This window comes from Halichoerus grypus, chromosome 5 (assembly GCF_964656455.1).
Source record: "Halichoerus grypus chromosome 5, mHalGry1.hap1.1, whole genome shotgun sequence".
Taxonomy (NCBI): Eukaryota; Metazoa; Chordata; class Mammalia; order Carnivora; family Phocidae; genus Halichoerus; species Halichoerus grypus.
In genome coordinates, this window is record NC_135716.1 from 152,624,108 (window position 1) to 152,644,892 (window position 20,785).

The 20,785-nt window shown below is 46.5% G+C and overlaps 1 protein-coding gene and 1 long non-coding RNA gene across 3 annotated transcripts in view; both read right to left on the bottom strand.

Moving 5' to 3' along the window:
* The window catches only part of LOC144381934 (uncharacterized), a 648,393-nt gene that overhangs the window by 189,153 nt on the left and 438,455 nt on the right, over positions 1-20,785 (bottom strand). For both annotated transcript variants that reach the window (XR_013448200.1, XR_013448201.1), the window contains exon 2: positions 6,031-6,078. This is a non-coding gene — a long non-coding RNA (uncharacterized LOC144381934). The remainder of the gene's footprint in view (positions 1-6,030; positions 6,079-20,785) is intronic.
* Positions 121-2,100, bottom strand: HPDL (4-hydroxyphenylpyruvate dioxygenase like). Its single transcript, XM_036112661.2, has one exon. The coding sequence runs from the start codon at positions 1,855-1,857 to the stop codon at positions 742-744; it is 1,116 nt and encodes a 371-aa protein (XP_035968554.1). The 5' UTR covers positions 1,858-2,100; the 3' UTR covers positions 121-741.

A 20,785-nucleotide genomic window follows, 5' to 3' on the forward strand; every position in this document is an offset into this window, starting at 1 on the left:
CTCGCCCACTCGTTCTTCCTCTCGGAGGGACCCAGAAGGTGGTAAAGTCCTGTTTGGTGCTGACTTCCACTGCCTGAGCTCCCAGCCAGCCCCGGGCAAATGGCGGTGGGTGTTCTCTCCAGAGTGATCTGTCCTCCCACAACCCCGAGGAGAGAGGGAGAAAGCAACTGCAGAGGGCCCCTGCCTGTGGCTGACACCCAACACCCTTGGTCCAGATCTTTGGTCGGCTCTGACTATAGAGCAGTGGTATTGTCCTAGAGCAGGTGGCTGGGCTCAGCCCTGACCCAACCCCTCCCCACCTGCAGTGGCTGCTCCCTAGGGAGAGGGGAAATGGGAGGATTTGTTGTCTTAAATTCCTACCTCAAATACTAAATTTATTTCTCTATTGTTTCATACGTAGTGAAATAATACAGCAAATCAAGGGGTTAATAATAAAATTGGATAGGGTGGAGAGAAATGGGATCAGAGAAGGTCACAAAGATGGTTCAGAAGTATTGGGAAGTTCTATTTCCTAATTATGTAATTCCTTTATTATTCTTTGTATCTTGCATATATATTAGTTATAGAAGACGTAAGAACAGTTCATAGTTCAAAACAAAATCCCACCTCTTTGGGCCCCAGTGAGAGCTTCAAGTTCTGGTAGGCATCGAAGAGATGGTGCCCCTGGGGACAAAGCACCCCAAGCCTCTGCAGGTGTTTCTCAGTTCCAGCTGGCCCGGTGCTCCCCAGCCCCAGCCTTCCTCAGGCTTCCCGGTCCCTGGCTGCTTGCTCCTGCACCGACTGCCACAGGGCCCGGATGTTGCCCCAGCCAAAGCCTGTGGCCCCCTGCCTCTGAATCAGCTCCAGGAAGAAGGTGTCCTCTGGAAAGAGAGACTTGGTGAAGACCTGAAGCAGAAACTTGCCTTCATCACCGTCCAGCAGGATCCCCTGTCGCGCCAGCAGGCTAGGCTGGTGCCCAGCAGCTAGGATCTGCCTCTCCTTGCCCGGCTGCTGGTAGTATGCCTCAGGAGGAGCCAGGAGCCGGCCCCCAGCCACTGCTACCCCCTCACTGGCTTCTAGGATGTTCGGCGTGTAGAGGCCCACGTGCTGCAGTCCTGGTCCCCTGTGCCGGGCCAGGAACTGCTCCACCTGGTCCTGTCCACTAGAAGCCCCTGGCAGGGTCTCAGCCAGCACGAGGGTGGGGACAGCACTGCCTGGGGGGGTCTGCAGGGCGGTGAGCTTCAGTCCCCCTCGCCCAGATCCTGCTGTCACCTCGAGGCCTATCTCCGGATCCTCACCTGGACTCAGTGGCAGATGGCGAAAGTCTAGACAGTCGTGGAACCAGCGCATCAGTGTGGGGGAGCTGCCAGGGGTGCAGGCCAGGGTCAGGTGGTCCACGTGGCTGACCCAGCCCGGGCTGGCTGCGGAGGCCACAGGCTGGAATCCCGGGAGGAAAGGCCCTCGGAAGCCGGCACGCTCCAGGAGTGTCACGCTGAGGTTGCCGGCGGGCGAGCTGACCACAGCGTAGGTGGCTGTGCCGTGCGTATCCTTCACGCTAACCGGGGGCACCGGCACGCTGCAGCCCCGCGCAACCAACACCCGGGCGGCAGCGCCCGCGTCCGCCACGTCGAAGCACAGGTTCGTGGCGCTGGGCACAGCATGACGTGGGTCCAGGCCGTACAGCGGCTCCCGCGGCCCTGCGCCCTCGTTCACCAAAAAGACCGCGTCGCCGCTGCGCAGGGCCAACTGCCGCCAGCCTTCTGCTTCCCGCACCGCCAGGGGCTGGAATCCGAAGAGACGCTGCAGATCCTGGGTGAGGGGCTGCCCCGCGGGCACGTGGAAGGCAATGTGGCACAGACGACGGGCGTGCACGGCCATGGCGGTCCGGATGGGGACCCTGGCTTGTCCTTCCCCTAGCGCCGCTCACCTGTCTTTTCAGGACTCCCGTACTCTCCGTCCCAGGTTTGTCGTCGGAAGCCTGTGGAGTCCATTGCCCACAGAGCGCGTTCCTCGCTCTTTTCCGAGGAGAAGTCACGGACCGACCCCTGTGGGGCTCGCGGTTCTCCCGGCCACACCCGCTCCAGCCCGGAGCCGCGTGGCGAGGCCCCTCCCCCACCCCGGTCTGCGCTGCGGGTGGTGAAAACCACGTGGAGCCAGAGCTAGGGTGGAGCCGGAGGGAGGGGGCGGCGCCAGTGACTGCGGCTCACACTCTCCCCCTCCCACCCAGACGCTGTCGCCAAGGGTACGGCGGGGACGCAGGACTGCCCTTTCCCAGAGCCTCTGGATGGGCCATGCCTCCCCCGCCACACACCCACCGCCCACGGAGATCACAGTAGCGGCCTTCACTCGGTGCCAGGCTTTCTCTCGTCCCCTAAACTGAGAGCTGGGGGAGGAGCCAGGATTCCTAACCCCCTACCCCCGGCCCCGCCCCAAGCACGGAATTTCTTACCAATGTCATGTTCTAGCTTAAAAATTCTAGAGAATTTTGCCTTTGACTCGTAATGTTCCTTTAAAACGTTAAAAAATATTAAAATGTTTTAAGTTACAGATTTTCTTTCCTCCCCAAATTGGTCCAGAGAAACTGATGTTATAGGAAGATAGGTTATTTGCACGGCTCCTACAAACCTCTCTCCTTTCTCTCTGCCAGTCTCTCAAGTGCACCTATCTCTTTCTTCAACCCCACTTCTCTCTCAACAATCTTTTGCCCCCTTGTCCCAAGCAAGATTTGCAGAAAAAACTGGTGGCTCAGGACCGGAAAGAAGCAGCTGCATTCGTGTCCTTTCCCCCCTTCCTGACCCTATAGGACTAGAACTCAAGCCCTCCTTGAAGCTTCCTGACTGGGTATTGGGCCAGAGGAGCTTTCCAGTGAGATCACTGGATTGAGGAAAGTAAAAGTCTTCTGAGACTTCAGCGGGTGGCTCTTGGAGGCTTTGGGAAGGGCACTTCAAGAAGGGTAAATGGCATAAGCAAAAAGCTCAGTGAGGAATGTGAGCCAAACCCTCAGGAGCAATAGAGCATAAGGCTGGAGACATTTGAGATGGATGCTATGGTTCCAGGCATTGCAAAGGAGATTCCTTTGTCAGGGAATCTGATATAATACCATTCAGTATTACATCATTGGCAAGTTCACTGCCAAGAGGAAGGATGTGATGTAGGGAGGGCTGCAAAAGAGGTCTGGCTGCCTGTTCAGTCTTGCAGCCAGGAAGGCAGTACCCAGAAACTGATCAGCGGTGGTAAAAGGCACTTGGTGCTACTCTGCAGACTAGTAAATTGGAGAACATGGGTTCCAAAAGCCAGATAGACCAGGGTTTGAAAACTACCTCCAATATTTAGTAAGCTGTATGAGCCAGGGCAAGTTGCTTACCTTCTCTGAGGCTGTTTTCTGCTCTGTAAAAAATGGGAATAATAATAGTACCTAGTTCATAGGGTTGTTGTGATTAAATAAGATGGTATATGCTTCAGCCTGGCCAGGGGTCCAGGATTTAGCCTGTGAACTGGGGCCCAGCTATGTGGGCTCAGGGCATACAAAGTGGGTTTGTATGTCACAAGGAGAGGGGCTGCAGCAGGACTCAGAATAACAACTACATTAGGACTCCTCCTCCTAGGAGGCTTGAGCACTGGGAAGGCTCTAGGAAGGCCCTGGCTTTGGTGTGGATTCTGGGGGAAGGGCCCCTGGGAACAGGGCTCTGTGAGGGCTGGGGCAGCATAGGTTATCTTCTGTCCCCACTATCATGGTCAGGGCCCCAGGTGAGCAGCTCTAGTGCCTCCAGGCCTTTGGTCCAGCCAAAGGGGTTTCCACTCAAGGGCCCTATCTATGGACAGAGGGAACAGAAACCGGCCCCCTGACCCATCACTTCCCACCTGCTCCTGAGGGAGAGGGTAGATTTCTAAAGGCCAAGTAGGGGCTGACTTCAAGAAAGGGAGATCTTGGTTAGGGCATATTGTCCTGCAAGGGCACTGTGCTTGACCTTGACCCAGAGCGCAGGCTGGACTCATTCAGAGGCCAGCTAGGGGGGTGGGGGTAGAGGTGGTCATCGATGTTGGTCTCCCTCCAAGCCAGACTCCCAATTCCTGCTGCCGTACTGGCATCTGGGCTGTGACCAATGTAGGGCCCCTGTCTCCGTAATTACGGTCGGAAGCCCTGGGGGAACTTTCGCAAGATGGCGTCCTCCGTGCCTGGCCGCAACTGCCTTCTTGCTGGGGCTAGGGATGCTGAGGGTGGACGACGGAGGGCACGCAGGTCCGAGGGCTGAGGCGATGGCGCTGCAGGAGGCCTCCTGCCACATCTGCCTTCCACAGCGGCCAGGTGAGCGGAGGTGCAGGCGGGGGCTGTGGAGGTCCTGTGCAGGTCCTGAACCTATGGAACCACGTCCCTTCTGTAGCTCTCAGCCTAAGCCCGGGGACTGGCGGACGTGCACTCCTCTCCTCCAAAACCCTGAGCCCAACCCCTATTCCGCCTCTCCTCGCCCGGCCCGAAATGGCGTTCCTCTCCCGGAACTCGCGCCTCTCAGGCCCCGCCCCGCCCCGCCCCGCCCCGCCCCTCTCCTTCCTTCCTGGGCCAGGTGGGTGATTATCAGCGGCTGTTTTTGTTTTTTTTTTTATTAAACACGACCTCTAGGTGTCACCCTTGGCCTCAGCTTAACCCGCCCCTCCCGCGCTCCTTCCCTCTCCCCTTCTCGTGGAGGCGGCTCCGGACGCTCCCGCCTTTCTCGCCCAGCGCCTGCCCGGCCTCCACCTGATTCCGTTTCTCTCCTAGTCCGTGGAGGGCTTGACATTCTACAAAGGGTGGCCTGGAAGACCTCACAGAGAAGGTGACTTTTGTGTGTGTATGCAAGTGTGGTAAAATACACATAACAGGAATATTTACCTTGTTAGCCGTTTCTAAGTGTACAGTTCAGTGGTATTAAGTACCTCTATCATCTATCTAGGGAACTCTTTCCCTAGTCCCCAGCTGAAACTCTGTGCCCATTAAAGAACTCCCCACTCTCCCCTCCCCCCAACCCCTGGAACCACGAGTCTACTTTTGACTACGCTAGAGCTTCGTATGAGTGAAATCATGCAGTATTTGTCTTTCTGTCCAACACGTTGTTCAATGGACAATTTTCAGATCTCATTTCACTGCCTCTCGGAAATATTTGATGCAGTTGGCCACTGTCTACTTTCTGAAATACTCTTGCCCCCCTTTTATAACATCATACTCACTTGGTTTTCCTTTGGCACGTTCTCGCTCCTGTCTCTGCCTATTTTTATTTTTATTTTTTTAAGATTTTATTTATTTATTTAATTGACACACAGAGAGAGACAGCGAGAGAGGGAACACAAGCAGGGGGAGTGGGAGAGGGAGAAGCAGGCTTCCCGCCGAGCAGGGAGCCCTATGCGGGGCTCGATCCCAGGATCCTGGGATCATGACCTGAGCCGAAGGCAGTCGCTTAACCAACTGAGCCACCCAGGCGCCCCTCTGCCAATTTAAAATGTTGGTGCTGCTAAGGGCTTCAGTTACCATCTCCTTGCTAGATCATCCCCACATTTATGTCCCCCTTCCTAATCTTTATTCAACTGCTTATTTACTGTCTGCATTTGGATGTCCCACTGTCACCTCAGATTCAACATGCCCAACATTGTCCCCGTTCTTCTCATGCTCCCATCTCAGCACCTGCCCCACTGGTCTCCCGTGGTCCTATTCGGAAACCTACATCATTTTTGAACCTTGCTGTTTCTCATCCCTCACCTCGTCAGTCACCGTGTCCCTGCCCACTCTATTTCCATAACATCTCTCAAACCATCACCTTCCTCTTCATCCCTCTGTACCAGCCAAGTGCGGGGCTTCACAGTCTCTGCATCACCTGGGCACTACAATTGCCTGCCTGGCTTTAGGTTTACTACTGTTCTAACCAGTCTCCTCCTTGTAGCCAGAGTTACCTTTGAAAAATGTAGATCTGATTATGTTACTGTCCTGCTTAAAACCTTCACTAAATTCTGCTTGCACTTAAAGACAAAAAAATTTCCCCTAGCTGATCAGCCGCTGACAACCTTTCCAACTTTTGTTGTCACCGCCCCCCCCCCCCCCCCCCCCCCCCCCCCCCCCCCCCCCCCGCCGGCCTGATCCCATACAGTAGTTTCTTGAAAGTTTCCTGCTTCTTCCAACTCAGAACTTTGGTCTTTGCTGTTCCCTCCTGCCTAGAATACTTTCTTTCCCACTTGCCTTGACCTGGCTAACACTTTATCAATCAGTAGGTCTCAGCTTAACTTGTTTGAGGATGTCTTCCAAGACCCCCAAGACTTATGTCCAGTGCCTCAATATTTATTAATGAACAAAGGCCTCAAGGGGCTGGTGGGTGATTATCAGACTGCAGTTTTTAACATAACCTCTAGGTGTCACCCACGACCTCTGCTTAACAGTGACTTGGCTGGGAACTTGGAAGGAGGGACTGAGTAGGCGCCTACCTGGCCCATCCATCCAACTGGGAGGGGTTATGGGAAGCCCAGTTTCTTCTCTCAGGTCTGACAACTACTCCGCCCGCTCTGGGTCAGCTGCCTTGATAGGGTGACCAACCATCTCAGTTTTCCCAAGACTGAATTCCCAGTGCTCCCAAGATGTGGAAATTTCAGTCCTTATACTGGGACAATCCCAGGCAAACCATGGGCAGAGGGGCCAAAACTTCCATGTCTGCATGAGACTAAGGTCTAGGCCTAGCAGGAGAGCTTAGCTATAAACCAGCCAAGCTCATCACAGCAACACCACTGGTGGGCTGACCTTGCAGCCTGGTAGTTGTGAGAATTTAGGGACAGAAAGTATATATATTTATTTATTTATTTTATTATTATTATTTTATTTTATTTTTATTTTTTAAAGATTTTACTTATTTATTAGAGGGAGAAAGCTCGAGCATTACAGAGAGAGGGAGAGAACAGGATCAGGGGCAGGGGGAGAGGGAAAAGCAGACTCCCCGCTAAGCAGGGAGCCTGACGTGGGGCTCGATCCCAGGACCCTGGGATCAGAAAATATGTATATTTTAATGAGTATAAAGAGACCCACCTATGTGTGGCATTGGTTGAGTGCCACTGGGCATAACACACATACATATTGTTTCTAATCCTCATAGAAAGCCCAAGAGTACAGAAGATCATTCCTCTTTAAGGAGATGAGAAAATAAGACTCAGAGAGGTTAAATGACCAGCCTAAGTCACACAGCTATTAAGTAAAATGGTGAAATTCAAACCTATGCCTATCTGACTACAGAGCTCCTGCTGTTTTCACGGAATCTACAGCCTGACCATTTCCCTCCTACTCCATCTTCATTTGGGAGTCCTGAGTGTGTATGTAGGAGGCATGAGGCAGGTGTAGGTAGAAGGGATTGAGGAAGAGCCCTGTGATCAGGGCGTGTGGGAGGTCCACATAGCATAGACAGTTCACCTGTCCACAGATAAGTGGGCTCTGCCATTTTGAACTAGGTATGGACATAGCCTGGGGATCTCCAGGGAGGCCCCACCATAGGCTGCTGTCCTGACACCAAGCTGTGTCCTCACTGAGGAGCCAGGGTTGTATTTTCTAGAGCCCAGGATGAAACCAGCCAGTTCTTATTTGATTGCGAATGGACATCTGGACATGGGAGAGGCACAGGGGAGGAGGCATCAGGAGCTAGCCACGAACTAGAGGGACAGTGAGGGTTAGGAGGATAGGTGGAATTTGTGACAAGGGTCATGCTAAGCACTGTGGCTTGCCCAAAGTTTGGGCTCTGTGAATGGTTGCAATTAATGATATAGCAGCCGCTTCTCTTTCCCAGAGATATTGTAAGGCTGAGTTTTATTTTTGCCTAGGTGGTTCTTTAGCAATTGAGCTGCTTCTGAATACTCAACAAGAGTTGGTTGTGTGGAATTATGAGCAGAGGACTGACTTTGGTTGTGCAGAGGTATGGGCAGAGGCCTGACTGGACTGGGCAATGGTCAGAGCCTTAATGGGCACTCACTGGTCTGGATGCCAGAAGTCTACTCTCCAGGAGGTATAATAAGACTTTGGATTCCTTTAAGAATGTAAAGTTCTCTGGCAAGAAAGTGATTTGGGTTATGCCGTTTCACTTTATTTCCTTGGTGATATCCACAGACTTTCAGGGTGCTAGAGCAGTCCGCAGACCTGTCCAGCCCCTGGACCTGATATGGCTTGGCGCCCTGTGGCCAGGTTCTGCCCCTGGCTCCACTCTGCCAGTCAAGTCATCCGAGAGCTGGAACTGAAGAAAGTCCACCCCAGAGCTCTCTGCTCTTCCCCAGCTGGACTTCCAATTTCTACCAGAGAACTGGGCCTCACACACTGGGCATAGAGGAGGGCTGGGGAGGAGGGGAACCATCAATAAAGCTGCTTTGTACACCAGACTCTTCTGTTCATTCTAAAAATACCTTGTATATTCCAACTTGACTAAAGGGAGGAGGATTTTGTGAAATAGTCACCAACAATATAGCATCACACTGATGTGGGACCTCTTGCCAGTAGCTCATGGAAGACAGTGACTTGGTGCAGTGGAAAGCACATGACTTTAGCGTCAAACAGAATTGGTTTCTGCTACTTTCTTGGTGGGTGACCTTGGGAAAGTTACTCGACCTCTCTGACTCTTGATTTCCTCAATTGATAAGTAGGAATTATGATAATGTCTATGTCACAAGTTTGTTTTGAGGTTTAAATTTGTTAACCAACATATATAAAGCCCTAAATCTGGTATATAAAAATATGATATTTATTTAGTGCTTATTATGTGGCATGCCATGTTTAAGTGCTTTATCAGCATAGCATGGGCTCATATAGCCCTATGAGTTGAATACTTTCATTGTCTATGTTTTATAGATACAAAACTGAGACTTGAGGAGTTTGAATAACCTGCCCAAAGTTACACAGCTGGTAAATAGCAGATCTAGGATTTGGACCCAGACAGTCAGGTTCCAGCTCAGGCGTACTTAACTACCAAGCCATGATGCCATATGGAATAGGGCTGAATAAAGAACAGCTATTATGATCATAGTAATTTAGTATTAAGTGCTTTTTATATCCATGGTGCTAAGTGTTAATTATTAGCATATTTGGACGCAACATTTATCCTTTTTGTTTCTATTTTTTTCCACAGCCATGGCAACAAAGAGCCTTGTGCTCGCTACAGCAGAGCGTCCTGCTTTTGTCCGATCCAGTCCGGTGCGTCAGTCTCTGCAAACAACAAAAGATGTGGCCGCTGGCCCCCTGTCCCTGCCCCCACTAGAGGACCAAGGGAGGCTGAGGCCTCTCTGGAACCAAGCTAGGAGAGCCGCAGACAGGTACAGATCGGCAGACTGAGAGCAGGGCTCACAAAAGCGAGGTCATGCTTAATAAGCCTGATTAATTTCTTTGAGTGGCAACAATGCAAGGGGACAGGGGTGAAAAGAGGGACAGTAATTCATCCTGATTCCAAGGCACAGGAACGCTGTTAAAACCAACACAGGGATTTTGTGGTGATGCTGCTGGGGCCTGGAGGGGTTTGGTGGGGCTCAGCCTTGGGGGCAGCTGGAAGGACGCTCAGGGAGTGGCTCATGGTGACCTAGTGAAGAGGAGACCCAGAGCAGGGACAGGGCACAACCTGCCCAAGCCACCTAACCAAGACACAAATCTCACCAAGACACTTGCCTGTTAATTCCCTTCCAATGGCTTCCCACAACCTAAATATGGTATAATGTGAATGATAGTGAAACAATAAAAACTGCATTTATTTGATACTTACTATGCATAGGGTGCTTTACAGACAGGAAACTGAGGCAGAGAGCTGAAGAAACCTGCCTGGTCCCACAATTATTATTATTTTTATTAACATATAATGTATGTATTATTTGTTTCAGGGGTACAGGTCTGTGATTCATCAGTCTTACACAATTCATAGCACTCACCATAGCACATACCCTCCCCAATGTCCATCACCCAGCCACCCCATCCCCTCCACCCCCCTCCACTCCAGCAAACCTCAGTTTGTTTCCTGAGGGTCCCACAATTATTAATATACACTGAGACTCCAACCCAGTCTGCTCTCATAGGCCCTTTGTTGACCCCAACTATAGTTCCAGTCCATTTATAACTGTGTTTAATGGTGGATCTCTTCCATCAGACAGGAAGCTCCTCTGTGACAGGACCCATAACTGATTCAGTCTCTGCAATGTTAGCCCTCGGTAGATGTTGGTGATGCTGAAGCTTCTGTGTCCTTTGTGCTTCTCCCTCTGCACACTCTCCCTAGGTGAGTTCATCCATGCTTTAGGCTTCAATTCTCACCTCCTGGAGGAAGACTTCTAAAATAGCCATTATGGTTGACTCCTTAACTTCAATACCACCCTAGATGATTACTCTGAGTCCATCATATCAATATTCCATCCTTCTTGCCAGTAATTGGTTTAGGGATGGGGATATACTCTGGTCCTGTCCAGTGAGGCTTAGGGGACATTTTCTGGGGGGGCTTCTGGGAAAGGTTTCTTCAATCCTAGGAGAGAGCCCTTGGAAGCAATAGTGACTCTTCTTCCTGGGAATGTTGTCAAGCCTGAATGTGGACTGTAACTAACGCAGCTGTTGTACTAACAGCTGAAGATGCAGCCAACAGCAAGGATGGCAGAGTGCAGAGCTGGAAGGAGTCTTTGTCCTTGACAGCACTCAGTCTGCCAACCCCAGGGGCCACCCTAATGCTGAACTTCCTCAAACAAGGGAAATTAAATATTGTCACTGCAGAAGCCATTGAGAATGGGCTTTCTGATATTTGTAGCAGAAAGCATTCTTACTGCTACAACCAAGGCAGCATTATGGCTTTTGTAGTTCCCTTCCTACAGAACAATTTCTTTTTAAATTACATTTTATGATTGCACTGGCATAAAGATGAATATATTAACATTGTACATTAAAACATCTTTGACTTAAACGTTTGTTTTTTTCTCTGATTTAAAGAAGATTACAGCATTTTTTATGGATTACTAAAAGTATTGGAGAACTAATGTGCTTAGTGTGCATAGTAGATAGAATGGTCCTAGATACAACTCCCAAATATCCATCTCTAGTCCATACCTCCCTTTTGACCTTCAAACCTTCACATCTAACTGCTTATTGGATAGTTCCACGTGGGTGTCTTACCTCAATTTAACATACCCATGGCTGAACACATAATTTTGCACACACCTTCTTTTTGTCCAATGTCCCCTCTCTGAAGGAACTATTCACCACCCAGCTAGTTGCACCAGTCAGAAACTTGGGACCCCAACCTCTCTCACCCCATGCCCAATCCATCACCAAATGCTGTCAGTTTTCCTTCTGAAATGGCTCTTAAAAGCATTTACTTGCTTCCATTTCCACTCCTATCTCCACTGCTGTTGTCCTTATTACCAGCATCTCTTGCCTAGATTACTGCCATGGACCCTAATGGTCTCCCTGCATCTCACCCTCTCTGTAATCTTTTATCTACACTGTTCTCAGAAAGATCTTTTCCAGCTGCAAAGCTGATTCTGTTATTTCCCTGGTTAAAACCTGCTGATGGCTTCTGTTTCTCTTGTAACAGAGACCCAAACCTTTAACAAGTCTTCCAAGGCCCTGTCCTGCTTGGCCCCTGCCTCATTTTGTTCTTCTCTCTTACTCTGTGCTCAGCCACGTGTTCTTCCCTTAGCCCCTTGAACACAAAGGCTCTCTCCTGCCATAGGATCTTTGCACATACTATTCTTCCATTTTCTACTCCTCCTTCAGTTTCAATATATTTTTCCAAGTAAGCCTTCACAGACTTCCCAGTCTACCTATGGACACTGGGCAAGTTTCTTAACTGCCTGATGCCTGTTTTCTCATCTGTAAAATGAAGATGATAATAATGCCTAACTCATAGGTTTGCTGTGAGGATTAAATAGAATGATGAATGGGAAGCACTGTGAGGTCAGACTGGTGCTGTGTTCTGCTTGGGCAATTGTCCTGCCCTCTGCCTGTCTTTCTAGATGGGAAAAGTAGTGGAGACTCCCCCTCCGCCCCAGTTCTAGGTGGGAATCTTGGGGTAAGATGGGTCCTAAAATGTGAGGGTTTTGAGGAAGAGCATCTACACAAGGGCACTCAAAAATTTCTAAGTGACTTCAGTGAAACCAAGGAGCTAATTGTGCCCGGGAGTCATTGATAATGCCTGGGTTGGGCTGGAGTACTCAGAGAGAGGGAGAGATCAAGAGAACCCACAAAGGTCAGGGAGAGAGAGGAGGTCAGCAGGAGCACACCACATTTCTATCAAATCTACAAATGGCCTGTAGCCTGTAGAGCAAAAGACACTGATTGCAATGGGGTCTGTATGTCAGGCAAACCTGGGCTTCCATCCCCACCCTGTCACTTATGGACTGGAGGATCAGGAAAGTCACTTCACTTCTCTGTGCCTCAGTTTCCTTATCTATAAAATAAAGCTCATGAACTTATTTTGCAGGGTTAGTAGGGGGATTAAATAGAACTGTATTAGTTTGCTCAGTCTGCCATGACAAAGTACTGTACAGGCTACCTTAATTTATCGTACTTCGCGTTACTGTGCTTTGTAGATTCTGTTTTTTACAGATTGAAGGTTTGTGGCAACCTTGTGTTGAGCAAATCTATTGGCTCCGTTTTTCCAATAGCATTTGCTCACAGGGTGCCTGGGTGGCTCAGTTGGTTAAGCTTCTAACTCTTGATTTTGGCTCAGGTCATGATCTTGGGGTCATGGGATCAAGGCCCGTGTTGGGCTCTGCACGGAGCACTGACTGTGGAGCCTCCTTGAGGCTTGAGATTCTCTCTCTCTGCTCCTCCCCCACCCCCTTGTAGTGCTTTTGTTCTCTGTTTCTAAAAAAAAATGTTTCCTACAACATTTGCTCACTTCGTGTCTCTGTGTCACATTTTGATAATTCTCACAATATTTCAAACTTTTTCATTATTATTATATTTATTACAGTGATCTGTGATCAGTGATTACGACTCACTGAAAGTTCAGATGATGGTTAGCATTTTCTAATAAGATATATATATTATATTTTTAGACATAATGCTGTTGCTCACTTAATAGACTACAGTATAGTGTAAACATACTTTACATGCCCTAGGAAATCAAAAAGCTCACTTGACTCTCTTTATTGGAATATTCACTTTATTGCAGTAGTCTGGAACCAAATCTACAATATATTCAAAGTAGGCCTGTACCGCAGACAAGGTAGCTTAAACAACAGAAATTTATTTTCTCACAATTCTGGAGGCTAGAAGTCTAAGATCAAGGTTTCTGAGAGGTTGGTTTCTTTTAAGGTCTCTCTTTGTTGATGGCCGTCTTCCTCCAGCGTCTTCACATAGTCTTTCCTCTGTATGTGTCTGTGTCCTAATCTCCTCTTCTTGTAAGAACAATAGGAATATTGGATTAGGGCCTACTTTTTTTTTACCTTAATTTCTCTTTAAAGGCTCTATCTTCAAACATGGTCATATTCTGAGGTACTCGGGGTTAGGACTTCAACATAGGAATTTTGGGGTCATACAATTCAGCCCATAACAGGAATATAGACCTATGTCAGTAACTAGCATACAGCAAAGACTCAGTTATGCTAATTACTTTTTTGTCTCTAATTGGAAGAGCAGACAATGGCAGTGCATTCAGAGAGTCCCAGAACTCCATAGATAACTATGGCTTTTAGCCTTTTGGCACCTCTGATTTTCTTAAGCACTGGGACTTTCCTCTGCTCCTTGGAGTGGGAATTGTGATAAATCACATCATGTCTGAAAGCAACTGGGAACTCTAGGAGTTAATTTTATTTTTAGTATATTGACTTAGCTAAAAAAAAAAACCACAAAAACAAATCCAAAATATTATCTGCCAATCACCAAAGCAATTAAACCCTGACAATATCTGCCTGCAGACTTTGCTGAAGTGGACCTATAGTTGATCTGAGTAGGTAGCCCTAACTCCACCCACTGACTAATCAGTGTTAACCAAGCGTGAGTTTTTGTGCCAGATGCTGTGGCACAAATCCAGGACACAAGTCCCTGCCTCAGGATCCAGAGGGTTTGGTTGGGATGTTCGCTCCTTTCAGGAAAAGACAACAGAAAGCATCCTCTGATGTGAGCAAAGCGAAAGTTCAGACAGTTTGATGTACCTGTGGGACATCCAAGTGGAGCTGCCCAGGGGCCATTGGATGGACACCTGTGGAGCTTTAGAGACTGGTCTGGTTTGGTGATATAGATTTGGGAGTCATTGTAATAGAAATGCAACTGTGGGGAAGAGTGCCATCTTTGAGGGATAATATGGCACGTGTGGAGAGAAGAGGGCCAAGACCAAGTCCCAGTTTTTTTGGGAGAGAGAATCTGATTTGCTCAGCTTGAGTCCAGTCGGCTGGGGTTAAGGGGTTAGAGTCAAGTCAGATAAACATGGTGCTGAATCCCAGGACCTCAACCCTGTAGGCGGATGTGGGAGAGGTCATTCTTCAAGAAGGCAGTTGTTAAGCTGATATGGCATCAAAAATATGGCTACCAGAGTATCCTCCTGTAGAACTGGCACTCACATTTAGTAGGCACTCAATAAATATATGCTGAATCAATGAATATATAAATAAATGAATTACTTAATGAAGGGATGAATAATCTTGCTACAGACTTTTTTGTAACATTGTTTTTATTGATATGCAATGCACATACTATAAAATTCTCAATTTTATTTTATTTATTTATTATTATTTTTTTAAAGATTTTATTTATTCATTTGAGGGAGAGAGAGAGAGAAAGAGAGCAGAGGGGCAGAGGGAGAAGCAGACTCCCCACCAAGCAGGGAGCCTGACGTGGGGCTTGATCCCAGGACTCCAGGACCACGACCTGAGCCAAAGGCAGATGCCCAACCAACTGAGCCACCCAGGTGCCCCTAAAATTCTCAATTTTAAAGTGTACAATTCAGTAGTTTTTATTTAGTATTGGCACATATGTTTGATTCATGTTTCCTTTCATGAGACACATGATTGAATAGAGTCCTGTGTGGATATGGAGTCAGTTTGATCCCGCCCCCTCATCTACAGTTTTTCTTACACAGAAGGTGACTTGAGGAAAGAGACTCCTTTCCCTTCTTTGGAGGATGCTCAAGGGCAGGAGCTGGAAAGGGCCAGCCCCTGACCTGGGAAGGCTACAGAGGGGCAGTGAGGAATACTGAAGGTATTCTGGGTAAAGGGAGGAATGCAGGCACACACTGTCACTGCCTTCAACCCCTCTATGAGACTGCAGCAGGCAAGATGTACTACCAGATGGCCCTGGCCAAAATAAATCCCATAAATGCCAAAAACTCCCTCAACAATGGAGGCAGGGGTGCTCAGAGAGCATGGAAAGGACTGGAAAGAATTTTTATTTCCTTATCCCTTCTGTTGGAAGAATAATGACCCCTCAAAGAAACCTGTGTCTTAATCTCCGGAACCTGTGACTATGTTATGTTATATAGCGAAGGGGACTTAAGGTTGTTAATCAGCTAACTGATTATCCAGGTGGGCCTAATATAATCAGAAGGGTCTTTAAGAGTGGAAGGTGGAGACAGAAGAGGAATCAGAGTCAGAGAAGGGGATGTACAATGGAAGCAGGGGTTAGGGTGATTTAATGCAAAGACTTAATCTACTTTTGATGACTTTGAAGGTAGAAGGGAGCCATAAGTCAAGGAATGAGGGCTGCCTCTGGCAGCTGGAAAAGGTAAGGAAATGGATTATCTCCTAGAGCTTCCAGAAGGAACACAGCTCTGCCAATAACCTTGATTTTAGCCCGGTGTGACCTATTTTGAACTTCTGACCTCTAGAACTACAATATAAAAAATTTGTATTGTTTGAAGCTACTAATTTGGTAGTAATTTGTTATAAAAGCAATAGGAAACCAATAGACCTTCCTAGCTATCTAATTCCTAAAAGGGACAACAGCAATATTCACTTTTAGATTTTTGTTTCTTTTTATCCCTTTGAATTGTTCTCTATTTTCTCTAAGATCTGCTACATTTTGTCTTCCTGGGTCCCATTTTTCCCTCCAGGCAGAGGGCCCTTTGGGGATGTTGCTAAGTCCTTAAGCCCAAGAACATGTCTACCCGAGTCCATCTGTCCTTCCAAGGCCTGTCCCAAATGCCACCTTCTGTTTGAAGCCCTCATCATTTTCCCCAGTGGATAATCTTTCTTCCTCTCCATCCCTGCAGCACACTCACTCCTCACTGGGACACTTGTCACACTGTCTTCTACATTCAGGACTTTGTCTCAACTCCTCTAGGAGCTTGTGTCTGTTTGTCCTTCGCTGTTTTAAATTGCCAGCCTTTGTAATCAGGAAAAGGCATGTACTTTGTTTCCAGTTCGGGGAGAGAGCTCAGTAAGAGATAAAGAACAAAAATGTGTTGTTCCCCTAGGACTCTAATCTCAGCTCCTTGCTCCTGCCCGTAGATGATGTCAACCACCAGGAAAAGACAACAATAAATCCTGTGCTGAAGGTCAACCAATGGCTGCTTTACTCACTGTACTGGCTATCTCTTGTACCCTCCTCATATCCTCTGGGCCCTCCTTTGACACCATTATTGCTGGGGAACCAGCTTCACACAAGTTTTAGGTGGCAGCAACACATCTCCGCTCCTCTACACATCTCACTTTCTGTCTCAGGGCTTCTGTAAGAGCCACCTGCATTCATATTGGTGCTAGGAAGTGCGAGGGTTTAACACATCATGAGACAACTCTTGATCAAAAGGATATGGGAGTTGAGGGATAAATGTTCCTCTCTTATGGTCAATGTGGAGACACTTTTGAGGTGGTTTTCCACAGCTCCTCAGAACGTTCCAATAAGATCAAGCCCCAGTTTCCACAGCCGTGATCAACTCAGGCATGCGCTTTTTTTTTTTAGGGAGAGAGTGAGTGTGCAAGAGCGAGGGGGGTAGGGGCAGAGGGAGAGGGGAGAGGGAAAGAGAATCTTGAGCAGGCTCCATGCCCAGTGTGGAGCCTGATGCAGGCTCGATCTCACCACCCTGAGATCACGACCTGAGCCGAAATCAAGAGTCAGACACTTAACCAACTGAGCCACCCAAGTGCTACATCTCAGGCATGCACTCTTGAATTAGATTTCCCTTCTTTTGTGTTTCCCTCTCCCTAGTCCCTGACTTTGGTCACATGGATTACCTCTTAAAGTAGACTACCTGCATGTGAACACCAGGCTGTCCCTTCTGAGGGAATCCAGCCTCAGATGCCTCCCTTGTCACTGGAGCTGCACTTTTATCACATGACTGGACTGACCAATGTGAAGCAGCCGAGGCCATTTTGAGTGTCAGCCCTGTAGGTCTACCCAAATACAGAAACTGTAGGAATCACTTGTCTTCATGTATCATCCCACCTAGATGTAGCAGCCTGAGCTCCCTTTTTTGAACATACTTTATGGACTAAATGCTAAGCCATCGATGGTTTCAACAAAGACAGGAAGAGGCCTAGGCTATACCTTACTCATTTTGGTATCTTTTATAGTTTATTACATGTATCAGGTGCTCAATCTGAGCAAGCTGAAATACCACACCTATTACATAACTCCCTTCAACGTTTCTAGATAAATGGTGGCTCTTTTTGCTTGCTCCTGCCTGACACATACTATATAGTAAAATGATAGTAATATATATTGAGCACTTACTATATTCCAGATACTAAGTGCTTTATGCACACTATCCCAATTATTATTAATAGTCTTCCTGTGTAATAGGTCCTCTTATTATCTCCATTTATAGATGTGAAAATTGTGGCTCTGAGAAATTAAGTAACTGCCTAGAGTTGTACAGTAAGTAAATAGTGGAGCCAAGATTTGAATTCAGCATTTCTGACCCCAGAGCTCTCTTAATCACAATGATCAATTGGTAAGCAAACAAAGACTATTAGTATAAGGATAGACCTATAGGTCGATGGGATAGAATTGAGAGTCCAGAAATAAATCCATATACCTATGCTCAATTGATTTTCGTTAAGAATGCCAAGACCATTCAGTGGGGAAAAGGTAGTCTTTTCAACAAATGATGCTGGAACAATTGAGTATCAATATACAAAATAATTAATTTGGACCCCTAACTCACCATATAAAAATATTAACCCAAAATGGATCAAAGACCTAAATGTAAGAACCAAAACTATGAAACTCTTAGAAGAAAACATGTCATCTTGATGTTAGATGAGGCAATGATTTTATTTTATTTTTTTGAGTTTTAAAAATTGTTTTTTTATTAATTCTATTTTATTATCTTATGTTAGTCACCATACATTACATCATTAGTTTTTGATGTAGTGTTCCATGATTCATTGTTGAGGCAATGATTTATTGAATATGACACCAAAAGCCCGAGCAACAAAAGAAAGAAAGATAAATTGGACTTTATCAAAATTAAAAGCTTTTGTGATTCAAATGACATTACCAAAAAAGTGAAAAGACAACCCACTGAATGGAGAAAATACTTTCAAATAATATATCTGATAAGGGTATAATATCTAGAATAAATAAAGAACTCTTTTAAGTCAACAATAAAAAGACCGATAACTCTTTTTTTTTTTTTTTTTACATGGGCAAAGGATGTGAATAGACATTTCTCCAAAGATACATAATATCATTAGTCATTAGCGAAATGCAAATCAAAATCACTGTAGGGTACCACTTTGTACCCACAAAGATAGCTACAATAATATTTTTAAGTGGAAAATAACAAGTGTAGGTGAGGAGAAATTAGAATCTTCATACATTGCTGGTAAGAACATAAAATGGTGCAGCTGCTGTGGAAAACAGTTTGGAAGTACCTCAAAAAAATTAAACAGAGTTACCATATGATCCAGCAATGCCACTCACAGGTATATACTCAAGAGAAACGAAAACTTATATTCACACAAAAACTTGTACGTGAATGTTCACAGCAGTATTATTCATAGTAGCCAAAAAGTGGAAGCAACCCAAATGTCTGTCAACTGATGAGTGGATAAACAAAATTTGATATTATTAATACAATAGAATATTATTCAGCCATTAAAACAAATCAAGTGTTGGGGCTCCAGAGTGGCTCAGTTAAGCATCTGACTCTTGGTTTTGACTCAGGTCATGATCTCATGGGTTCTGCGATTAAGCCCCGTGACAGGATCTGTGCTCGGTGAGGAGTCAGTTTGAAGACTATCTCCCTCTGCCCCTCCCCCCACTCACATGCTCTCCCTCTCTCTCTAAAGTAAATAAATCTTAGGGGTGCCTGGGTGGCTCAGTTGGTTAAGCAGCTGCCTTTGGCTCAGGTCATGATCCCAGAGTCCTGGGATCGAGCTCTGCATTGGGCTCCCTGCTCAGCGGGGAGCCTGCTTCTCCCTCTCCCACTCCCCCTGCTTGTGTTCCCTCTCTCGCTGTCTCTCTGTTAAATAAATAAATAAAATCTTTAAAAAAATAAAGTAAATAGGGGCGCCTGGGTGGCTCAGTCGTTAAGCGTCTGCCTTCGGCTCAGGTCATGATCCCAGCGTCCTGGGATCGAGCCCCACATCGGGCTCTCTGCTCCGCGGGAAGCCTGCTTCTCCTTCTCCCACTCCCCCTGCTTGTGTTCCCTCTCTCGCTGTGTCTCTCTCTGTCAAATAAATAAATAAAATCTTTAAAAAAAAAAAAAAAAAAAAAAAATAAAAAAAATAAAAAAATAAAGTAAATAAATAAATCTTAAAAATGAAGTACTGATACATGCTACAACTTGGATGAACCTTGAGAACATTATGCTAACTGCAAAAAGCCAGACATAAAGGTCACATTATATGATTTCATTTATAGGAAATTTCCAGATTAGGCAAATCCATAGAGACAGAAAGTAGGTTTTTGTTTGCCTCTTGATTGAAGGCAAGCTGGGTCCCTTTGCAGAAGAACCATACAGAATTGTCACAAGCATATAATATAAATCTTCCTCTTGAGCCTTTTCTAAAGATAACCTGATGTCATTTACTAGAGTGACAGCACAGGAGAAAAGGAAATACCCAGAACTTTGGCAGATGATTAGGCAATGCCTTTGAATTGATGTTAATTCCTGGGAGCCCAAAATGCCATTGTAGCCCACTAAAGTATAGGACCAGTTGGTCAATGGGTCCACCCTTTAGTTATTTCTCTAATTCCTGAAGGAATAATTGTAATACACATACTTGGCCAGAGGCAAAATTACTACATTGGCTCTCTAATCCATGGGACAAGGTCATTATAGTAGAAATAGCTAAGTGGAAGGCCCTGGAACTGCTTCCTACCAAGATAGTAAACCAGAAGCAATGGTGCATTTCTGGGGGGGAAATGCAGAGATTAGTGCAACATCAAATACTTGAAACATGCAAGAATGGTGATATCTAGCATATCCCTATTTAATTCACTTGTTTGGCCTGGGCAAAAGTAGAATAGATATTGGAAAATGTAGATTTTAATAAACTTAATTAGGGTGTGACTTCAATTGCAGCTCCTATTATAAAAGAGTTTCTTAACTGGAACAAATCAAGAGCCCCTAGCACTTGTTATGTAACTAATGCTTTCTTCTCCATATCAAGTTGTAAGAACAACCATAAGCGGTTTACTTTTTTTTTTTTAAGGTTTTATTTTTAAGTAATCTCTACATTCAACATGGGGCTTGAACTCACGACCTTGAGATCAAGAGTCACATGCTCCACTGACTGAGCCAGCCAGGTGTCCCTAAGTGGTTTATTTTACTTGGCAATGTCAACAGTACACATTTACTGTCTGTCTCAGTGCTATGTCAGCTCTCAACCTCTGCCATATTTTAGTCAGCAGAGATCTTGATTGTCTTGATATTCCATAAAATATCACACTTGTCCATTACATTGTTGATATTAT